Source organism: Glandiceps talaboti, chromosome 23, assembly GCF_964340395.1.
Source record: "Glandiceps talaboti chromosome 23, keGlaTala1.1, whole genome shotgun sequence".
Lineage (NCBI taxonomy): Eukaryota > Metazoa > Hemichordata > Enteropneusta > Spengelidae > Glandiceps > Glandiceps talaboti.
In genome coordinates this window covers 9,630,248-9,653,939 of record NC_135571.1, presented here as the reverse complement: position 1 = coordinate 9,653,939, position 23,692 = coordinate 9,630,248, and the positions used below count along the sequence as shown (strand labels likewise).

Genomic DNA, 23,692 nt, shown 5'->3' with positions numbered 1-23,692 from the left:
GAACGGTGAACATTCATTACTAATGAATGAAATGCAACATATGATAGCATTCTTTGTTAAATTAATGTGCAGTTATGTGTCTTTCTTTAGAATATTTATACCTGTCCTACTTACAAACAATCACATAATTATATTATAATACATTTGAGAGCTTATAGATTTGACAAAACCTATACTTTTGTAGATTACTGTATCCTGGAGAGGTCATTTTTACAATGCCTTCTATCGAGATGATAATCTATTAAATGGAATAGATGAAATGGACCCACCACTTGGACAGTATGATGAAATATCAGGTCAACCACCATCATCTCGTTCCAGGGAACCTATACCAAACGCCGATGGTGTTATCAAATTTGAAATTGACTTTGCTGAGTCTAGCTCCGGTAGGACTATGGCAGAGAATTGGGTAGAAGTTGAAGGTGTTGAGGTATGACATCATGTATCTATTTATTTATCTATCTATCTATCTGTCTGTCTGTCTGTCTGTCTGTCTGTCTGTCTGTCTGTCTGTCTGTCTGTCTGTCTGTCTGTCTGTCTGTCTGTCTATCTATCTATCTATCTATCTATCTATCTATCCATCTACATGTCTATCTTTCTGTCCATCTATCTATCTATCTATCTATCTATCTATCTATCTATCTATCTATCTATCTATCTATCTATCTATCTATCTATCTATCTATCTATCTATCTATCTATCTATCTATCTTTCTTTCTTTCTTTCTTTCTTTCTTGTCTCTGACTAGCCATGGCATGGCAGCCTTACGATTAGGCAGACAACAAATAATCACTTTTGTCATTGAACTGACAGGTGGATGTTTTTCGTTGGGGGAGAGGCATTTCGAAAAAAAAACACTTGAAGTATGGGGTCACTTTGGAGAACACCACTTGAAGTGGGGGGGGGGGTCACTTTGGAGAACAACAAAGTGTATGTCATTTTGGTTGAATGAAATAACTCCTCCACAACCATGTAATTTGAGGGATACCCCTCCCGTACCCCCCCCCCCTCCATATTTCCACATATGTGCTCCATGTGCACTATTTCTAAAATAAGAATGTCAACCATTTAGTATTTGGTATACAGTATTCAAGGATGGCTGCATGGTTGTGTTTCAGATTAGGGTTAGGCTAGGTAAACCCATGTTCAACTCCAACACACCAACACTTTCAGTTAGTTATATATAAGCATATGGTAATATTCTGGTTTACTTTGCCTTGTACATCTTCTTGATTGTCATATTTAATTTTATCTCACTGTAGACTAATCATGTGATATCAATAACTGGCAGCAACAATGACTACATCACAGTGTGGCTGAAAGCATATGATGTCATTGGAAACACTAAGGAAGATGAGATGTCATTCTACATAGATAGAACACCACCAGCTCTAACAGACATGAAAATTGTTAGTGTTAATAAAAACAACACAGTCGAAAGAGGAGTAGCTGCAGGCTCTGGGTAAAGCGACTCTTTACATCCCTATTAAACTTGGCCTCTTTATAGTGCTGAACTTTGACCTCTGTAGCACCAAGTACTTTTTCAACCCTTGTATGTACACAGTTGTTTCGTTTCGTTTCGTTTCGTTTCGTGTCGTTTCGTTTTGTTTCGTTTCCTTGAATATCATAAGCCATAATTTATGAACATTCCAGTTAACGACACTCGGGTGGACAGTGAAATAATGTAATACTAGTATCATTGAGACAAAGTTAACACTGGATACATAATTTTCGATTCGATGTACATGCAATGAGTTAAAACGTTTTCAAAATAATGATTGCTAAAAATACAGCTTATAATTCTCAACAGCAAAAGTCTTTTGAAAATTTAGAAAGTTGGTCCATGTTTAATGTTGGGCGTATTTTTCTAAAATCATGGGAGAACAAATCCTTGATGTTTATCTTGCTGTTTGTTAAGCTGACTGGTTGTCATTTTTATATTGATAATTTAATAATTTCTTACTTGTTTTGGTCTTTCCTTCCTTTCCGGTCAATGTCCTGATGAATGACAGGATACTAGTGAAAGCACACGATGATGAAAGTGGTATTCTTGAAATTAGATGGGAGTTATATGACAAAAAAGACACAAAAGTGAAGTATGGGGAAGGAAAAATGGATGAAACATCACCAAATGTAAGATAGTTTTACATATTATTAATGTAATATCAAAACTAGGCAAAGCCCATAGGTTCACGCAGGGTAGATTCAATTCTGACCAGCTGCCTCACGATGATATTGTAGATTAAGCGCCCTCTGTGTGGAGAATGTGCATAGTATGTAAAACGTGCATGTGTAGCCATTGTGCCACAATGCATCCTTGGGTAAAACCACAAAAAAATTTTGGTTAGTATATAGGACACGCAATGAAAGTAATGAAAAGTAGCTTAATGCTACAACTACCATGACTGTACATAATCATAGCCCTCATTCTTTTTCTGTTTCTAATTACCAGATCGACCCAAAAATTCAGTCCCGACATCAAAATAAAACAAATATATTTTTATTTACACCTGTCCTTAACAATTCTCTCTGGTAAGAATAAGCAAGTGTCTAGACTGTCGATGTCATCTACAGTCATGGTGGCGATGACAACACTTGTTCACGAACAGAGCATTTTATTTATGACGGAAGTTATTCAAGGGGGGGGGGGGGTTGAAAACATGACAATTAGGCAGAGAAGCTGGGAAAAGGCTTGTTACCAGGAATTCAATAAAAAGATGTAGATTAGGAACAGAAGAGGCAGAGGAACATGAAGATGATTTTTCCCTTTTTTTCTTTCTTTTTTTAAATAGTCGACCGACCAACTGACCCATAGTTGCAATGAAAAAGCACTGAGAAACATAAAAAAATAAGGTCACCCTAAGGCTAATAAACTCTTTCCAATATTCTTTTTCAGAGACAGTCTAGAAGACAATGTACAGGTTCGACGTGTACCTGTTTAACATATGCCAAAATCTGTTTCTACCTTGATTTTGTGGTACCCATTGACACGACTAACCTGAAGAATTTTCCCAAAGGCAAAGTACAATGTATAGCACGTGTTACAGTTGTGAACAATGCTATGTTGACGACAATGGACACTATTGAGGTAATCAGTATATATACAGCTCGTTTCAAGTTACCGTTCAGTGATAAAATATATGACAAACTGCACATGCTACACGTTATGATAGCAAGATTAAATTACTACAGTTTCTTGCAGCATTTTGTTTAAATGTGCCACCATGCAGGCAACAATTATTTAATACTGATGTCAAAACATTGGCATCCACGTGTATGCGACTTGCTACCTTAAGCTTCCTTAGTTGTTTCTGCATGGTTACAGACCCAATGAATGGTAACTTCAAATGGGCTGTAATTACTGTGGTGTATCAAGTGTAGTCCACACGAAATGTTCTCTTTTTTATGAATTTGTGACATTTGTCTAGAGAAAACATAGACAATAGAGCTCTCTATTGTCTATGGAGAAAACAATATGAAGTGTACCTTGGAAAGGATTGACTACCAAATAATGACACTGGATTATCTTTTTGCAGATGTCACTAACTGCCCCTAGTTATGGTGCACCAAGTAAGGGAAATAGTGGTGTTGCAGCTGGGGTGTCCGTTGTTGTTATTCTGTTGATAGTACTGGGAGTTCTTGGTCTACTGTTTTACCTCTCAAGGAAAGGAAAGTTGCCTCATGTAAGAATGTTAAAACTTCCCTCGTCCTCTTTTATCTCTACTAGTGTTCTCCCCACTATAGAGAAAGCACGGTGCAAACACCATCCTTGCCATCTAGGCCGCCATATTTGGCTGCTTTCTAACATGCTTCAAAAGTGTTCTACCATCCTTGAGCTTTAGTAATCTTTGAATGACAAAATCATAAAAATACTTTCATATGGAGATAAATGGCTGATACCCAATGTACATGTGTGTATGTGTTAAACTAAACATGGCAGACTTTGTTCCAGTGTTGAAGATATGTATAATTCATATGCGGATCACTATGCAAAACAATATGCAAATTACCATGTTATTTATATGCAAAACAATATGCAAATTAACCACCATCCTTGCAATATATCCTGGGGAGAACACTACTCTACCATTGTACCCTTTAACTCCATTCTCTTTATGTCTGTCCTTGTTCTCTATAATCTGTTTCTATCTCTGTCCTAGTTTGTTCTAACTCGATCTGTCCTCTCTACATCATAGTTCTAACTCCGTCCTCTCTATATCCTAGTTCTAACTCTGCCCTCTCTATATACTAGTTCTAACTCTGATCTCTATATACTAGGTCTAACTCTGTCCTGTCTATACTCTAGTTATAACCCTTTTCTCTCTCTATATCCTAGCTCAATTTTCTTTCTCTATATCGTAATTCTTACTCTTTCCTTTCTATCTCACTATCATTGACCTTGTTCTCGCTAACTCTTCTTTTTATCACTGACCCTCTTCTAACTTGTTCTCGCTATCTGAGACCACTAAGAATTTTAGTGGCCCAAGTCTCCATGTCTGTCCTCAACACATCTATAACTCTGTGTATCTGCCTGTTTCTCTCAAACCCACCTGTAGTTATCTCGTCCGACCCTCCCCACCCCTTCTGTCTCTCAATCCCTTATCCCAGTCACTATATGTCTGTCTGGATGTCTAGTCTGAATGTCCATGTTATATGAAATATGGAAAAAAATTATAACCCTTTTTCAGATGAGCTTAATAAGCTTATATATTCAAATTTAACTTTTAATATTCAGACAAAAATAATACACTAAGTTTATCATCATGTGTTGGATAATATCGGTTTTTAAATTGCTGTGTTCTATTTCATTCCTTGTCATGACTTATTGATTGACTAATATTTATTGTTATTTATAGCTGCAGTGCCGAGGAAAAACTGGAACGTCATCACAAGCCAGGACAAAGGTAGATATGTCATATTCTGGTGAAATGTCTATCTTTATATCGTATGTATGTATGTATGTATGTATGTATGTATGTATGTATGTATGTATGTATGTATGCGCATGTGTACCTGTGTGCGTGTGTGTGTGCATGCGCCGGTACGTACATGTATGTAGAAAAAAATGCATATGGAACAAGTATTACAGTCCAAATAAATAAATACAACCCGACGTTTCGAATCAAAATTCTTTATCAAGGATATCAAGGCACGACATATATCAGGTAACCACCCGACTTATATATCTAAATGTTATGGAAGAGAACGACTACCTCGCGAGAATTTATCAACGGTTAAAAAGCTCAAAAAGATTTTTAAAATCACACACACCAAAAAGAACCCTACAGAACAAGCCTGAAAGATAGAATAAGCGTTATAATTAGATATTAGGGAATGATCTATTATAAGTCCATGGGGTTCCTGCGTTCCGAGACGGAAAATGATTTCCTCCTCCTTCAACCTCAATCGATCCTCATCGCCAGAAACCTTACAAATTCCTGAAATAGACATATCTGATACACTATGATAGTTATGATTCTTTTGTCTGGTAAGACGGAGATGTTACACGAAACGATCACCAAGACGACGTACAGTCGAATCTGTATACAAAAAAAAACATTTTTCTGGCATGTAATGCAACACACTACGTTAGTACTGATACATATGTATGTATGTATGTATGTATGTATGCATGCATGCATGTATGTATGTATGTATGTATGCATGCATGCGCGCGTGCGTGTATGACATGTTGTTAACATTGGAGAAACTGAAATAATATATAAAGACTATTTATTTATATTTTGTAACTATAGGGTAATGAAAATGTATTTGCAATGAGAGAAAATAATGCTGAGATGGGAAGAAATGACAACTTCAATTACAACAAACCACCTCCACAGCCACCAAAAGTATTGAATACAAGTATCTGTTCCGAAGCAACACAAGATGGTACAGCACGTGCAGAAATGGAATTTTCTTCACAGAAGTTGGTACTGAAAGAACTTGTAAAACCAGGAATCAACAAAGCGAAAGCAACAAATATAGCTGGTAAAGTTGGAAACTCTCTTGTTGTGGTCAAAGCACTGAAAGGTATGTTACATTAGTTTTAAACTTAGGCCTTACCTGTCCACACATAGTTTTTCACTGCTGACCCTAAACCTTTTTTTCTTTTTACATATTTGAGAGAAAAAAAATAAAATCGTGAAAATTCTCGAAAAAGTCTCGAGAGAAATAGTGAATGTGGAATTAACTGACATCAACAGACAATATAAAACTCTTCTTCCAATCTGTAATGGCTGTACATCTGATTGGAAAAATCTGATAACACAGAGACCATATGGAAAAGAACATAAAACACTACCTGAACTAGACATGCCCACATGAAAAAATTTTCTTAAAAAAGTCTACCTACCCACCATATTCTAAAACTGAGCGTGATCGAAACCACACAATTTTTTCGTACTCCCATTGAATGTAAAAAAATTGATTCTAGGTATAAAGTAATGTTATTATCTTCATTTGGTCACTTACTAACTTACACACAACTTAGTCTAGTAACTATACGTGTGGTCATTTGCATTGATCTCTCTCCACGTATAGTCAAATGAACATAATCTACTGAAAATCTAGTTAAATCTCCTGCTGGGGAAAGGGTGAATAGCACATGTCAGTAGCCATCCATCACACACTGACAGGCAGTTGTGATTGGTTACTTCCTTCAGGTTACTACACACTCAACTTCCATTTGAAAGTAAGTCATGTAAGAATGTGATAACCTCATGACCTTTACATTATATAAACTCTCCAATACAATCTACTGCTGTTGTTGTTGGTGGTGGTGGTGGTGGTGGTGGTGGTGGTGGTAAGATTGGAATGTTGTGCTAAAGAAAGCCATTTGACTATACGATGGGGAGAGAGACAGATCTTAGAAAGTGACCACCCACACATCTAGTTACAAGACTAACACACCACCAACTCTGCATTTTTTCATGTTCTCGTCTACTTTTTCTATTTCACTTCTAGGTATTCATATTTAAAATTTGATATTATTCATCATTTTATTTTATAGATTACACAAACAAGACCCAACGTGATCATCTTTTGAATGAATTAGAGATAATGTTGAAAATCAGTCCACATGAGAATGTTATCAGACTATTGGGATGTATTACACAAAGTGGATCCCGTATGTATACTTATATCTACACACACACACACACACACACACACACACACACACACACACACACACACATACATACATACACACACATACATACACACACACATACATACATACATACATACATACATACATACATACATACACACACACATACACACACACACATACATACATATACATATACATACATACATACATACATACATACATACATACATACATAGACACATACACACACATATACACACATACATACATACATACATACATACATACATACATACACACACACACACATACATACATACATACATACATACATACATACATACATACATACATACACACATACACACACATATACACACATACATACATACATATACATACATACATACACACACACATACACACATACATACATACATACATACATACATACATACATACATACATACATACATGCATACATACATACATACATACATACATACATACATACATACATGTACATACAGCCAGCCAGCCAGCCATACATACATACATACATACATACATACATACATACATACATACATACATACATGCATACATACATACATACATACATACATACATACATACATACATACATACATAACTATTAGATTTTGACTATATTGATTTAATTTTATTCATTAAATTTCATTTTTCAAAAGCTAAACCTAGCATCATTATGGAGTTTGCAACATACGGTAACCTTAGTGACGTGTTACGTAAGAGTCATCGTACTGACAAGCAGACAGAGGAAGATGACATTTACAGTTATGATGATATGTTTGACTCTAAGAACACTGTCTCCTCTGATCAGCTGATGCAGTTTGCAATACAAATTGCCTATGGACTGGAACACCTATCCGATCTTAAGGTAACTGTTCTGCTTAAAAAATCTAGTCTGCTGTCTATCAGTCAATAAAGTTGGTAATGCCAGTTTATAATGTCCCCGTTACCATGGAACTGACTTATGAGTTTGCTTAAGAAAATCCAGATGTGCAACATCGGTTTTCTGATAGCCTAGCTGTTACTCTAACCAAATATGATGGCAACAAATTATTATGCCTCGATTGTATATATAGTAACTCTTACATTGAGCCATGTTTTGTACTTTGGCTCCCAGACTTCTACAGTGAGTGGGAGCAATGGTGAAGTCAGGACCTTTCCATTTTATGAAAATTCGACTCCACCCCCACAACCATTCCCCCACCCCCAACCCTCAATGAAAATCACCATGACTTATGACTAAATCAATTCATTTATTTCCAATTACATAATTTAATGTGTATATACTCACTTGCTCGAATATTCATACTTTTTAATACCTAATCTAGTGCTTTATATGTAAAACATTTGCATCATATTTCTTACCCATGAAATTTTAATCTATATTCTTCAGAGAGTTCTTATATATAGAATAACTCATTGGACTTTGCTTTACTTGGCGTATAAAAGATTTTATTTTGAAATCTCTGTGAAATGTAACAGATCATACATCGCAAACTTGGAGCTAGAAATATCTTTGTTGGTGATGGAAAGGTGTGCAAGATAGCGTCATTTTCTCATGCTATAACTACCACTGGACAAACTGTGAAGGACAAACCTTCGGTAAGAAAAAGTAGTGTTCGATATTTTATTCATTCAGTTATCCATTCATTCATTCATTCATTCATTCATTCATTCATTCATTGACATCGCCAAGGACAACCCTACAGTGAGAACATAATTTGCATATACTGCTATTTTCATTTTCTCGTCAACATATTGATGGTAACAACTATGCAAATTGCTTTTGTCATGGGAAGATATAATGAAGTCTATACTATTGAACCATTGTAGTTCAAAAACCATAAGCCCCCCCCCCCCCCCCCCCCCCCAAAAAAAAAAAAAAAATTGTTTCTGGTCAGCACGCGCATCACTTATAAAATACTCTCGCGTCGGTCTTCTTTTTGTGTTTGTCCAGCCCATGCAGTTTGCAGATCCATTGACAAACATACAAATAACCCTCCCTACTTAAGTGAAGACAACTCCAGAGCTAGAGCCAACTGCAGAGCAACAAGCAAATGGCATCTGTCCCACATACACACTTGCTGTAAAGTACTAAATAAAAAGAACAGTAACTGCCATAAATATAGTAGATTGAGTGACAGGTTTATTGAGAATAAAAAAATTGTGTTATCACACCATTTTAGATATACTGTCCTGACCAGAAACAATTTTTTTTTGTGGCCTAACAGGAGACTTTGAAAGAATTGAGAATATGCATTTAAAGCAAATACTTTAAAACAGAAGGTGTTCGCCGGAAGACTATGACATATAACATATATTTACTTTTTAATTTTACAAAATTGGTCAGTTTGCAAGCATGATTGTTATTGAGGGAAGTTTCAAAAGATGACTGATGAAAATGCTCTTTAGTCAAATTCCTGCAATAAAATTGTGCCTGTCTAGTGAGTAAAATCACATTTTATAAATATATCTTGTGTGTCTTGTGTTTAAATTAGCTGTTTGACATATGTTTTTGGAAATGTCATTCTGTTATTAGGGACGTCTTCCAATTCGTTGGATGGCACCAGAATCATTGGCAGAAAGTGAATTTTCGTTCCAATCTGATATATGGACGTACGGCATCGTCTTATGGGAGATCGTAACGCTGGGTAAGAAAATAAGAACTTATGATGTAATACTTTTTACATAGATGGTCCTGAGAAACTCCTCAAGAATGATTCCCTTAAGGAGAATTTAGGCAAAGCTGATTTATCTTTGCAATTCTTTATGCCTAGTGGAGCCAGACTCAGAATGTTTACAAACCTGAATTGTGCGACCTCTTTAGACTACATGTAGAGATATAACTCATGGCAAATATGGCCGAGTAGAACGGTGAGGCTTCTGTGAACCGTGGGCGAGGCATTTTGGCAAATGATCAACGTTTGATCAACTGCCAATGGGCAGCAGCGTGTGGTTTTGTCAAGATACAATCTGATTAAAATCTGATGTTGGGAAAGTGGCTAGATGTCTTTATTTACCCCATCTGACCCAGTTTAATAGACAATCCTGTTTGAATCTTCAGGATCTTGCGACTGGCTTCTAGAACCAATCAGCATGCTTATTTCAAAATCATTCAGAGAGTCTCCATACATGCCGACCTGCACGTGTTGTGTAAGGCTAGTTTGATTGCTTGTTTTTTTTCATTTTCTCCAGTGTACGCAGCGGCTAGCGTTACACTCATCCTGATTGGCTCACATTCTCGCAAGCGCAAGATCCTTGAGATTCAAGCAGGATTGTCTAATACACAGGGTCAGATGTGGGATGGTGGCAATCACTCGGAACAAAGCAAACGACACAAAATGGGGGAATAGTGGTGAAAAGGACATCTAGCTGCTTTCACAACATCATATTTTAATCAGATTGATCAAGATGAAAATAATTCCTAACATTGTATATTTCTAGTAATAATGCCTCTATCAAATGAATGTACACACATCTCTTCTCAGCCAGATTATGACATGTACATGTTACACCTGTAGGCAGTGTTCGTGAACAACTTGGGTAAAGATGTGCCAATCTCATTGAAACGTTGCTGAAAACATCTCTCTTGGGATTGAGAGTAAGGCCAAGTTGGAACATTTTAACCCGTTTATCAAGTTAATAATATCTGTCTATGTATTTCAGGAGCAACGCCTTATCCTGGAATGTCAAACAAAGAAGTGTCTGGTCAAATTAAAAGTGGAGAACGTATGGAGAAACCACCTCATTGCACTGATGAACTGTGAGTGAATGTCAACAGATAATCAATTCTGTCTTCTACACTATCACCCCAATCATAAAGTTCTTGAATATTTACTACCAATTAAAATCAACATCAATTATACCATTCAGGGGCCAGGTTCAACAAAAAATATGGAAATATACTCTAGTCATTCTACATCACAACAACGCACGTCATCACGACAATGCATGTCTATACGTCACTGCTGTGTTCAAAATAATGGGTCAAAATGTTTAAAATTGCCGTTTAATACTTTCCCTGAGTTTTCTTTTGATATTACTGGTGCTGGTATAATTATGTTATTCTCGGGAATATAATTGTGACCTAAGGGTTGTCACTATGAGTGGTGAAAAAGGCCCCTCTATGTCACTCGTATTTTCCTTGGCTGAACAATGAAAAATATTGGGGAATAGCATGTAATTAAATTTGGTTTTGAAAGGATAACCATCCTCTACTATTTGTGTTTGTAAAAAGTAGACACTGAATAAATTCAGGTACGGATGGAAAATCTGAAATTAATTGACAGTGTGTATGTATACTTATCTATTAGTATTACTGACATTCCACTTCCTCAAATGCAATGAAAAACTTTGTCTGTGTGTCTGTGCATGTGTGTTTGTACACATGCGCACATGTATATATATATATATGTGTGTGTGTGTGTGTGTGTGTGTGTGTGTGTGTGTGTGTGTGTGTGTGTGTGTAGTTATGCTAAACATAATGTGTATAGGCATTACTTATTCAGATTAATAGTAAAATTTTAAAATAAAGACTATCTCTCGAATATAGAGCTTGTACAAAACGTTATTTCACTATCAGTCGACAGAGATACTCTTAGTAATTTAACATTTTTCAATTCATTTTAGGTATACACTGATGTTGGGTTGTTGGAATATGCAGCCAGACTATCGGCCAACCTCCAGTGATATAGTTGTTGAAATGAGAAGGATTACAACTGGTGAGGAGGTATGTAAGCTGGGAAGTATAGCGATAGAGAACTGTCTGGGTAACCCTATTTATTTTTATGTTTCTCAATACTTGTTCATAGCAACTTTGGGTTGGTCAAAAAAGGTAAAAAATCTTCATGTTTCTCTACCTCTCCTTGTCCTCCTCTCTGTCTTCTTTTTATTGGATTCCTGGTCACAAGCCCTTTCCCAGCTTCTCTACACATTCCAATTATCATATGTTATGAGGCCCCCTACTTGAATAATGTCGAATTCCGTCATGAAAGAAATTCTGTGTTTGTGAACAAGTGTCACTGCCACCACCATGACTGTAGATGATATCGACAGTCCAGACACTTGCTTATTCATACCAGGGATGGAGCTGTTCAACAAAATATTAAGTGCGGGCAAAAGTATTTTTTTTTTACTCTGATGTTGGGACTGACAATTTGGTCGGTCAGGTAATGAGATACAGGAAAGAAAATAGGGTTACCCTAGCAAAGTCGATTTATATTTGTAATATAACGGAAATTCTGTTCTAGTTTATCACATCCCAACCTTCTGTGTCACGTTCATACAAAGTTACAGTTTTACATACAAGAATTTTACTCTGGACATAACATCATAAAACCAGTGAATTTCTCTGCTTGTCGTCGTATTTGTAAAGTCATAGCACTGGCCCTTAGCTAGGAGATTGGTATTTTCAGGCGGGATGATGAAAGGAAAAATAGGAAAAATAATGTTTCATAAATGTTGGCGAATATGGTAGATATTTTGTTCTGTTTCTGAACAAGTTGTTTGTAGGTGATGATACTGGCTACTTTAAGCTGATGAAGTACATTGTATATGTAGATACTTTTGTAACCAACAGTTTTAGTAGAATGAGATATTCTTTTGTGTTTTATATAGGTAATGGACCTCAGTCAGTATGACAGTGATCTCTATGGTGATATCAATGACCTGTAGATGATACATTCAGAAGAACAGCAGTAAGCCAGTAACCCATTTCCTAAAATACAATTTTACACAGAGAGACAGGCAGGCAGGCAGGCAGGCAGGCAAGCAGGCAAGCAAGCATGACAGGCTGGCAGACAGACAGACAAGCTGGCAGGCAGGCAGACAGACAGACAGTCAGTCAGTCAGGCAGGCAATCAAGCAGGCAGACAGACAGACAGACAGACCAGCAAGCAGACAGACAGACAGGCAGACAGACAGACAGACAGACAGACAGTCAGGGAGGCAGGCAGACAGGCAGACAGACAAACAGACATCGTCAATCCATAACCACCTATTATAACTAGAGATAAAAAGACATTCACTTCATTCTATTGCATGCTACACACAATATACAAGTGTTTATAGATATGTACTAGCTGGTATTCTTTATGTCAATATCTTGATAAATAACAGATTAACTCATAGGGTATCGATCAGGCTCAATTATTATGACCTATATACAACAATAATCTGGTGCAGATAGTCTAGTTACAGTTGTCTTGATTCGAACTTAGTCTGCTGGTTAAAGGCCAAGTTTCAATAATTCCAAATTTTCGCTTTGCTGCCATATTTCAGTGGAGCCTTAAAGATAACATGGATTATTTTTTTGTATTTTAGAGTCCTGCCATCAGACAAACCCATTATCCTAATCTGAACTAAGCCTTTAAAGAACCTTTGTGATAATTAAATTACATTAATATGATTGACAGATGAACAAACTGTGTAGTGTATCATCAAGTAGAGTATTATGATCATGACTGGTTTGCAATATGGTCAGATATAAACAAAATAATAATAATCATGAATCATAAATTGTATTCTAGTTTATAGCCTGGAAACCTCTTACAAGTATATTATTATTTTTACATACTTGTTTTCACAGATATTGCACATTCAAATATCCAAAATTGTTTCCACCAAGAATATACAATTCTCTGTTACAGTAAAGCTTATGGATGTTTCTTTCCCTTCACAGTTAATATTAATTCCCACAAATTGTAGTTTCTGTTTGATTCAAACTAGCTCTGGTGGTTACCAGAATTAATCTTTATATATCACCAGCTTTTGTTTGTATAGTTAACAAAATAGTTAATAAACTATTCAAATAAGTTAGCTTGAAATATATTGTAAGTAAGTAATAGAGTAAAGTGATACTTTATTTACTTATTCATTTCCTATTTGTCATAGAATTTTGTTGGAATGAAGAGTTTCACAGTTACGTTTTTTTAGTTGCAGTCACAAGTACTAGCTCTCAGCTCACTGATGTGAAATCATTCCTAAAGTTAACAACATTTATATTTGTAGTTACCCTCTAATTCCTCTACCTGAAGTTCAAAATTGTCAAATATATGTAAGGCCTAAAATAAATTGTTTGGTTCCAGTTACCCCCGACCCCCACCTAGTTTTTCACACCGACCCTAAACTTGTTTTTATGTACTAAAGAAAAAGAATATTACAATCACAAAAATTGAGAAGTCTCACAAGATAGAGTGGATGGGGAAACTGACATCAATTTAAAAAGACAATATAAAACTGTTCTTCCAATATGTAATGGCTGTACATCTGATGAGAAGAAACCAATAACAATACCACAGAGACTATTTGGAAACAATGGAAAACATAATTACCTGAACTAATAGACACTCACACATGAAAAAAATAAAATTAACCTACCCCACCTATTCTAAACTTGAGCATAATCGGAACCACACAATTTTATTGTTAGACCTAATTAAAGTAGACACACCATATCATTGATATGTAATTGAATTCAAATGATACTTTATTAGTAAATAAACAATGTCTCAATCCATTAATGAAAATCTACCTAGTCTTAGTCATTTATATTCTGCTTCCTTCTTTGCTTGCAGTTTTGTTTTTACATCATTATCACTCAGTCTGCTATATTCCACAACAGAATAGGTCTTTCCAAAATTTGCCATGGTGGCGCTCTACTTCCTGTCTGTGTATACCTTGGGTATACACAGTATTGGATACTTGGTTAATCATAGAGCACTGCTTTCCTCAATGTCTGAACAACACTAAATACATCCCTGATTTACACTTCTACAGAATACCAAGGGACAAAACTGTTTAAGAAACAGTACTATGAGGTGATGATACCCCCAATTTGAGCGAGGGCGCTGTATTTTCAATTTCCTGTTTGCAGTCTGGAATGGCCTATAGTTTCATAGCCAGATAATATATACACTACCTACGTTGTAAATTTGCTTTATTTCAGGTATTGAAGACATTATCAAGTATTCTAGCGCTTTAAATGACATGTATGGTTTGATATGTTATACTTTTAAATGACCTCCTACATGGTCTTATTTTCAAAAACAATTTCACCTCATTCGAGCTCGCAGTGTCTTAAATTCTCCCAACCAGTAGCCACCATGGTGACAGTGTCTGTCCCCCAAATCAAGATTGAAGGGAGGAGATCTGATGGCTAAGTATAGATATGACACACTAACATCCAGGTCGTAGTGTGAAATGTGGTGCAAGTGATATTGCGCCAAAACAGCAAACAACATGGGATCGACGTCAGACAAGTCACTATCCACATTATTGTAAACAAATTGACCACTAGATGTTCGGGGGGGGGGGTTATATTCCTCTACAGAAATACGGTGACAAGGAATTTACCTTTGGAAAGTGAAAAAATCGTGTGTCAGCATCGATTCAGTGTCACTGTCAGTTATGTACATTACATATCTAGGTGTACCCTTTCATGGTTCGCGAACTTACTAAAACATCTAAAACCTGTTGCAAGTTCTAGTGGAAACCCAGGAACGGGAAAGGGTGACATTTTTCTATGAAAACAATTTTATGAGGGGAGATCTCCCCTAACACATCCATGATACTTACTAACGGCCCTGTACTAACTAATTATACTGGTACTACTAATGCAACCACTGGCCGACTTTCATGACCCCTGTGTGACCCTGGAAATGTACATCCGGGTATTCGCTGTGTCGTACACACATGGCAGATTGTTGACAAATATGCAGACGTCGTCCTCCGGGTTCTAAGTTAACCGTGTCGGATCCTGCACAAGCTACAGTGAACTAATTAAAACAGTGGTTACAGTGTAGACGGGGCACGTCAATATTGGTGCAAAAAAAATCAGAGTTAACGCGTTGGTTAAGAGGTAAGTATCATTTATTTGATTTCCAAGCCGTCATCCGTAGCAGACGACATCCGCAACTTCTGGCCGGGCTGAGCTGTTGTTTACAAGTGTCGTTCCCGCACACTGTCCTGCACAGTTGCAGTGCAGTTATGTCTTTCGTGCCAGCTATTTTTAGGAGAATTTGCTGTGTTCGAAACATAAATGTAATTCCGTAGATTTAATTAACGAATCCAGTTCAACGGAAGCCCCCCCCCCCCCCCACCTTTCTACTATTTTTAGGACAACTGGCCTGAGGTTCAGTTAGCTCTGGAAATATACAAGGCAAATTCACATATACAACCCTCACCTAATTTCATTGACTGACAGAATTATCAGTTAGGTGCATTCTAAACCACCAGGGTACTACGGGTGTTAATTTATGCTGTTGTTGGTTGTTATGGGTAACATGGCATGGTATACACAGGTGTCAAATTTCATCATAATTAAACAAACTATACTTTAATGTTTTTAATGTTACAATGAATATTAAAGGGACAAACTCTGAAAATTTGGAGTCAATATCTTTATCTTTAACAAAGTTACAACAATATTTCTACAATAAAGAATTGGATGAAAAATAACCTATACAACAACCTTAAAGCAAATATAGCAAAATATGAGAAATTCAGCTTAGCTAATACTTGATTTTGGGGTAAATATTCTTTGAGTCAATACCTCCTTAAAAGGCAAATTTAAATGTAAGAGTTGGATCACACATTTGTATCCTTCAGGAATTATTAAAGGTACGTTTTGAATACTACCTTTCCGCAACAGTTACTGAATGGACTAATGGCTATGAGGATCTCGGCCACAAGATCCCAGGTTTGAATCCTGGCCGAGGCAGAACGACAAGGTGAGTAATTTGATATACAGAAACAACACTGTATGGTAATTAGGGTAAGGCCTAGAAAAAATAATTGTTTGATTCCGGTTACCCAACCCCACCTAGCTTTTCACTGCAAACCCTCAACTTGTTTTTATGTATTCGAGAGAGAAAAATAATAAAATCGCAAAAATTGTGAAGTCTCATGAGAAATAGTGGATGTGGAAACTGACATCAACTTATAAAGACAAAATAAAACTGTTCTTCCAATCTGTAATGGCTACATATATCTGATAGGAAGAAATAAACAACACAAAGACCATTTGGAAAACAATGGAAAACCTGCACTAGACACTCACACAGATAAATATACAATAAAATTAGATAAGAAATCTACCTGCCCCACCTATTCTAAAATTGAGCGTAAACGGAACCATAGTTTTTTTTATTAGGCCTAAGATATGGTAATATTCAAAGGAAGGTAGCAAGTGGAAGTTGGGAAGTCATGGTGATGTTCTAAATGCTCCTATCACCTTTTATTCATTTGACCCAAAAGTTTCTATGCCTCCTTCAAAACTCTTATGCCCCCCCCCCCCCTGACAATTTCGATTTCTCCCCTTTTAGATCGTAATGTATGCTGTGATTAAATTTGCATATGATTGGTCATTTCAAGAACAGAGCAAAATTGACTGAGCATCTCATGAATTGAGCAGTTTCACAATGGGGTTTAACACACACACACGCACACACACACACACACACACACAGACAGACACACACAATTGTGTACATAATATTATCAAAGTCACGAATTAAAATTCGTCAGTATCCAACAAGAAACACAAATAATGTATTTTTGTAATATACCAAGAAGGTTTATTAATTTTATAATGGTACCTACAGAAAATACATAATTGATAATTGTTGATTAATAAAACAAAGCTAAATAAGTATAATTTTAACAAGAGTTTGAACTTTGAGCTAGACAAAAGTGACAAGTGTTTTAAATTACTTTTGATACTATAGTAACCTTTCATGTGATTATAATATAAAGTTGAATAAAACGAAATCAAGAACTAATGCAACAACAGAATAAGTACGAAAATACAACATTTTAAATTTGTAAGTTTAACAACAATCTACACTTTATACCAATAACACTTACTTTAGACATTACTGTAATGTTCAAGTGCCTGTGTCCAATATTAATACAGTCCATTTCAAACAGATGCAAGGATAAATATGATATATATATGTCCATTGAATCGTTCTAACAGAGATTTCAACACACATAAAGACAATAGTAAATTGTGCTCAGGGCAAAGTACACGTCACATAAAGTGACAAACTGTGTTTGCCGTCGTGTCTACCTAATCCATGAATATCTTGGAATCGAATACTATACAGTCGTATGTCGTACGTTACAGAAGTTCAAGTCAAAATTTGGCATGTCTTCTTTGTCATAATATTTATTTCTTATAGAGCGCATTACATTAAAACAATCTCAATGCGCTGAACAAAAGTATAAAAGTAATTTAAAATGTACATATACACAAGTATAAACATAATATGAAACAGGATAAAAATACAATGACACGGAATGACATTTAAAAAACTGAAATGTAAAAAAGTTAAAAGTTAATAATGAGATCTAAAAAGAGACTTCTGTGTTATATCACATACATCCAACGTCTATGGTCATATCCACATTACATCCTGCTTTACTATTTGTGGTGACTCACAGGACTCACATTTTGACTCATAACAACAAAATTTGGCTATCAGTAGAGGGCACACTGACTGAGACTGTAGTGTGGTGATGATGTTATAACAACCTTATTGTGTAAATGTCTACATGTCGGTGACCGTTTGTATGACGTGTCACTAGTAATAATATCTGGTTTCAATCAGTTGTGTTCCTGGTTTTCCAAGTATATCAAGAAAGACAATCATTTGTAAAGTACATCCATGATGGCAGGGCATTTTGAAAGTAGTATTAACACCATTGTAAAACTTTCAAGCACACAAAGTACAGGAAGATAAGTTACTGTAGCAAAAACACATGTTTTACTCAAACAAGAACTCATTATAGTAAGAGCTAGGGGAACACCACATATTCGTTGGTTGCTATAGGTAACGCGATAGTGTTAATAGGGTCATAGCAAAGTACACTACCAGTAAAACACTGTACATCCATTTACTACATTTCATTGTGCTCATGTCTTATTGTGTTAAAATACACTTGGTGCTTCTGGTAAAACTAAAAGGTTGTAAAATTAATTTAGAGAAAACAATCAAGTCATTAATTGTATTATTGATAATTGAAAGAATATCGATAATATTCCTCAACCTCCCCATTTCTTTTGTTTTGGGTGTTTTCATTTTTGAATACATCAAAAGTTAAGAATACATGATCAGATTAGACATTTTGTCATAACATATCATTACAGTGCATTTTATGTTATATGTATAATGAACCACCTATGTTACTATGCAATTACAACTGCAGACATCAGACTGTGGACAAACGGAACCTATTACAAACAGAGAAAGTAAACAAATGAATTGGATTAATAACACTCGGCTCATCATGTTGCAACACTATTACACTGTGACACCATGGTTTGATAAGAAAAGTTTTATGGCCTCTTTATGGCATATGTGTACATGAAATGCCAGGGAAACTGGGAATTTGTTTGTGAGCTATATTAAACTGTTCTTATCAAATGATGCAATGTAATACAAGTCTCTGTGCTTACAACATGCTGTGCCAAGTGTTACATCAATTCATTTATTTACATTCCCTGTTTGTAACAGGTTCCGTTCGTCCACAGTCTGATGTCTGTGGTTGTAATTTGAGTAGACAGTAAATATGAACGTTTATCTATTTATCAAACTCAAGTACTACATTTCAACAAATGAAAAACAACTTTCCTCAGTTCTTTGTCAGTGAAACCATAAATGACAGGGTTGATTATGCTATTTAAATAATATGAAATAAAAATAATGCGATTCAAGGTGACCATTTCCATGTAGGGATCGATTAGGTATATCATAATTGTGGGCAGGAATTGTAACAAGTAAATGGTTGTAGAAAGGAGAAGGATTTTTGCCAATTTAATCTCTTTTTTGGGTAGTAATGGTTTTGAAGTAGCAGTTAAACGTGTTACACGATGCTGAGTTGAGACATCAATGAAAGCATTGATTTTCATCCTTTGCTTCCTAACATATAGAAACAGTTTTAGGTAACATATAAATATTACGATAAATGCTAGTAACACAACTAAGATAGCGATTATGAACACGACTATTGATAAATCACTAGAACTAGATTCAATATCACAAATATCTAACTTATAATTGTATGTGATATTTTGAGGAAAACTTGGCACAAGGATGGATAAAATCCAAATTGTTACTATTTGAAAGTGTAATTTCCTGCCACCGTACACTGTATGATAACAAGTCACTGACTTAGTTATGTGAATGTAACGGTTAATTGCTATGCAAAGGAGTGAGAGAACAGTACAGAATGCCAAACTGAGTACAATTAGATTAAGAGCATAACAAAGCTGTAGGTTAAAGAATGGATGTCCAGTTGCAATACAGATGGCATATATTGGCAAAAAAAATGAACACTGAATAAAGTCTGTCAGAGCTAAATTGAAAACTATAATTCTCACTTTCACTCTCATCTGCCGAGAAAGTATAAATCCTAAGATAACAAGACCATTTCCAATGATGCCAATCACACAACATATAGCAACGATTGCTGCTTCCACTAATCTTTGTTCGATGGAAATTATAGGTTGGTGCATGGATAATTCAAACGGGCTTGGACTACGAGGATTTGTTGTATATGAAACAACTCCATTGCCAGTTGTATATTTCGACATACTTTCAGCTGACATATTTTCCATTGTTTCAATTGCAGAATGATGTATCTAAAAGTCAAGCAAAGTGGCAGACTTTAGGTGTCAAGGCTTGAAATTAACTTTTTTTCTTTTGTAGTCCTAGTGGCCTATTTCAGAAATTGGTAGCCCAAGGATTGTGACCTGTAGTCCTATATTCTTGAACAGAAAACAGAGTTCCTCTTTTGGAAATATATGTGTTATTAAAATACTTTCATGTCTGTAAATCTTCCATCCTTTAAATCATCACATAATCAGTGGTAGCCTGAGTGTGCTACCAGCTACAAATTATGGTAGTCTGTGGATACAGTACTACTGTTAATTTTGAACCCTGGGTAAAAAAGAAAACTGCATCACAATATAGGATTTGGAATCCCCAGTGTATTATAAAATATTGATGCATGACTGGTTATTGAAATTATGCGACATCTATGGAATATTTGTGCGATTTTCTTTTTGAAATAACCACACATCTAACTTGCAACTCTTGGAAAGATGTCGTCCACTAGTATAGATATGGATAACATTGAGTTGTGATGATTTTCATTTGTTTGCTTGTGTGTATAAAGAGAAAAATCAGACTTTAGATTTAATCTTTTCGATATTTAGCAGTTGACTAAAGGATTGTATTGTATTCACCTTACTGTTATTTTCGTATGCTTTACCATGCTTGCTATGGCATGTTATGCAATTAAGATTGATTGATTAAAATTGTATGTGTAGGCTGAAAAGACATTAAGACAAATATTGTACAGGGTATGGTCTACAGAAATTAAATCACAAATAAAAAAAGTATTATATATGCCAAAAAGAAGTAATAAAGTAACAATTAAATGCCTACCTATTTCTTCAAAATGTGCTCAAGATATTTTGGTTACGTTGGAAACCAGCTCCCTGCTGATAATTCACCAGAAGTTGCTGATGTAGAGCGGTCAACTGTTATTGACCAACTGAACACTGATAAACACAATGGACATGGATATCCTCAATTCTTTCAAACACAGAGTTCTCGAGAATTTCTCACTTGAGATGTTAAACCTGGAATTGTGTTAGAACTTCAAGCCTGGGAAGTTGTCTAAAATGATTTGAGGAATCTCTGCATGTCGCTTTTGTAGTAAGTTGCGATATATAATCAATTTCTCATTCAGGGCCATTTTCGTGTCATGTCTCAGAAAGCAATTGAGAGAAAACTTACAAAATACCCAAAGTCTGAAAACACCTTAGGTGTATAGTATTCATTTTATAGATGGGAAAGAGGAACCGCAATTTCACATGAGTAGGTAGAGGAAGGTAGGTAAGTAGGTAGATAAATAGATGGATGGATAGATGGATGGATGGATGCATGGACAGATGGATGGATGGGTTTCTTTTTTTATTTACTATTGAAGGGGATAGTGCCAAAATAGCCTAATTACGAAAATGTCACTGAAAAAAAGGCCACAAATGCATTTTCGGCTGATTTAGCTTTCTGCATTTTGTACGTAACATCATTCATGGCCTTGTACTTCAAATTACCAAAATGACTTTAAAATACTTCAGTTTGGTGCCACGGTAGCTATTGACTGACTGAATGATAAACTCGTGCTCTTTGTGTGCAGTTGACAACAAACTCCATTTATGTCTCATGTACTCCTTCAGGGCAACAAGGAAAATATGTTTCAACCTTTGATGTTTTTGAAAAACAAAATAATCTAAGATTCGGCATCTCTTGTATAGCTAGAAGCTCATTTCCATATCAATGTATCCAAGACATATACTCAGACAATTTCATTTCCTCTATTCAGTCTTTATTCGTTTTAGGCCTCGCCTAGGGATAAAATCCATCATAAACATTAATGCAAGGCTATACCTCAGAGATGAATCGACCCCGCTATGTTATGCTTTGTACACCATTTAGAATACTAGTTTGCAGAGCTTGCCTGCATGATGGTTATTAGTCTAGTTCCTATACAGTATCGTTACGATTTATAGTCCTTCACTCACAATCTAGTCAAAGTCATTGCTCTAGAAGTCCTAAGATGTAATTTAAAATTCATCCACAGCCACCCACAAAGTCATTAACATCATGTCTCTGTTAATCAATCACAAAATTCTAACCAATAACACAGTCCCTCATAAAGTTGGTATTTATTGAGGCAGTTAATGTTATGTACAAATATAGTATATTTGTCAGCTCAGTATGCTACTTATACACTGTTTATGTCACTATAACAGTTGGGGGTTCACTGATTGGATGAACAACTTTTTGCGCAGATTGAGGGACTTCGACCAGACGTGGTTAGAACCATAGTTGGCATCCAGACTAGATGGATATATAATTATGTAAACAGAATATTCAAATTCCAACATGCAAAAAATGACCATGCAAACAAACGTACACATGCATGCACTCATACACATGCAGATAACATACATACATACATACATACATACATGTACATTGCATATACATATATACACACAACATACACACACACACACATTGACCAGTTTTTACACTATACACAATATCAGATTTGACAAATTTACATAAAAACAGACAAGATTGATTGTTAATCTATTTATTTGCCATCTGAGTAAATATACAACTTCTGTCATTTCAAGAGTATATCAATATTATTAATTGAATACATGTATACTTTGATAATGAGGAGTGTTTGAACAATTGGACTAGGTTTGTATGACTGTGGTTCTGTTGGATGTTGGAATATATATGTATGTATGTATGTATGTATGTATGTATGTATGTATGTATGTATGTATGTAAGTATGTACGTACGTCAGTACGTATGTACGTACGTACGTACGTACGTACGTACGTACATGTGTGTGTGTGTGTGTGTGCTGTCTGTCTGTCTGTACGGTATGTGTGTATGTATGTGTGTATGTATGTATGTATGTATGTATGTATGTA

The 23,692-nt window shown here is 35.7% G+C and overlaps 1 protein-coding gene across 1 annotated transcript in view; it reads left to right on the top strand.

The window, feature by feature from the left end:
* LOC144452699 (uncharacterized) overlaps positions 1-12,923 on the top strand; it is a 22,963-nt gene extending 10,040 nt beyond the window's left edge. The window contains exons 11-24 of the mRNA XM_078143844.1: positions 185-430; positions 1,264-1,463; positions 2,014-2,134; positions 2,898-3,089; positions 3,538-3,684; positions 4,858-4,905; positions 5,758-6,034; positions 7,014-7,130; positions 7,829-8,037; positions 8,652-8,771; positions 9,709-9,820; positions 10,836-10,932; positions 11,799-11,898; positions 12,786-12,923. Coding sequence (XP_077999970.1) covers positions 185-430; positions 1,264-1,463; positions 2,014-2,134; positions 2,898-3,089; positions 3,538-3,684; positions 4,858-4,905; positions 5,758-6,034; positions 7,014-7,130; positions 7,829-8,037; positions 8,652-8,771; positions 9,709-9,820; positions 10,836-10,932; positions 11,799-11,898; positions 12,786-12,842 — 2,043 coding nt within the window. The 3' untranslated portion in view covers positions 12,843-12,923. The remainder of the gene's footprint in view (positions 1-184; positions 431-1,263; positions 1,464-2,013; positions 2,135-2,897; positions 3,090-3,537; positions 3,685-4,857; positions 4,906-5,757; positions 6,035-7,013; positions 7,131-7,828; positions 8,038-8,651; positions 8,772-9,708; positions 9,821-10,835; positions 10,933-11,798; positions 11,899-12,785) is intronic.
* Positions 12,924-23,692: the final 10,769 nt, after the last annotated feature.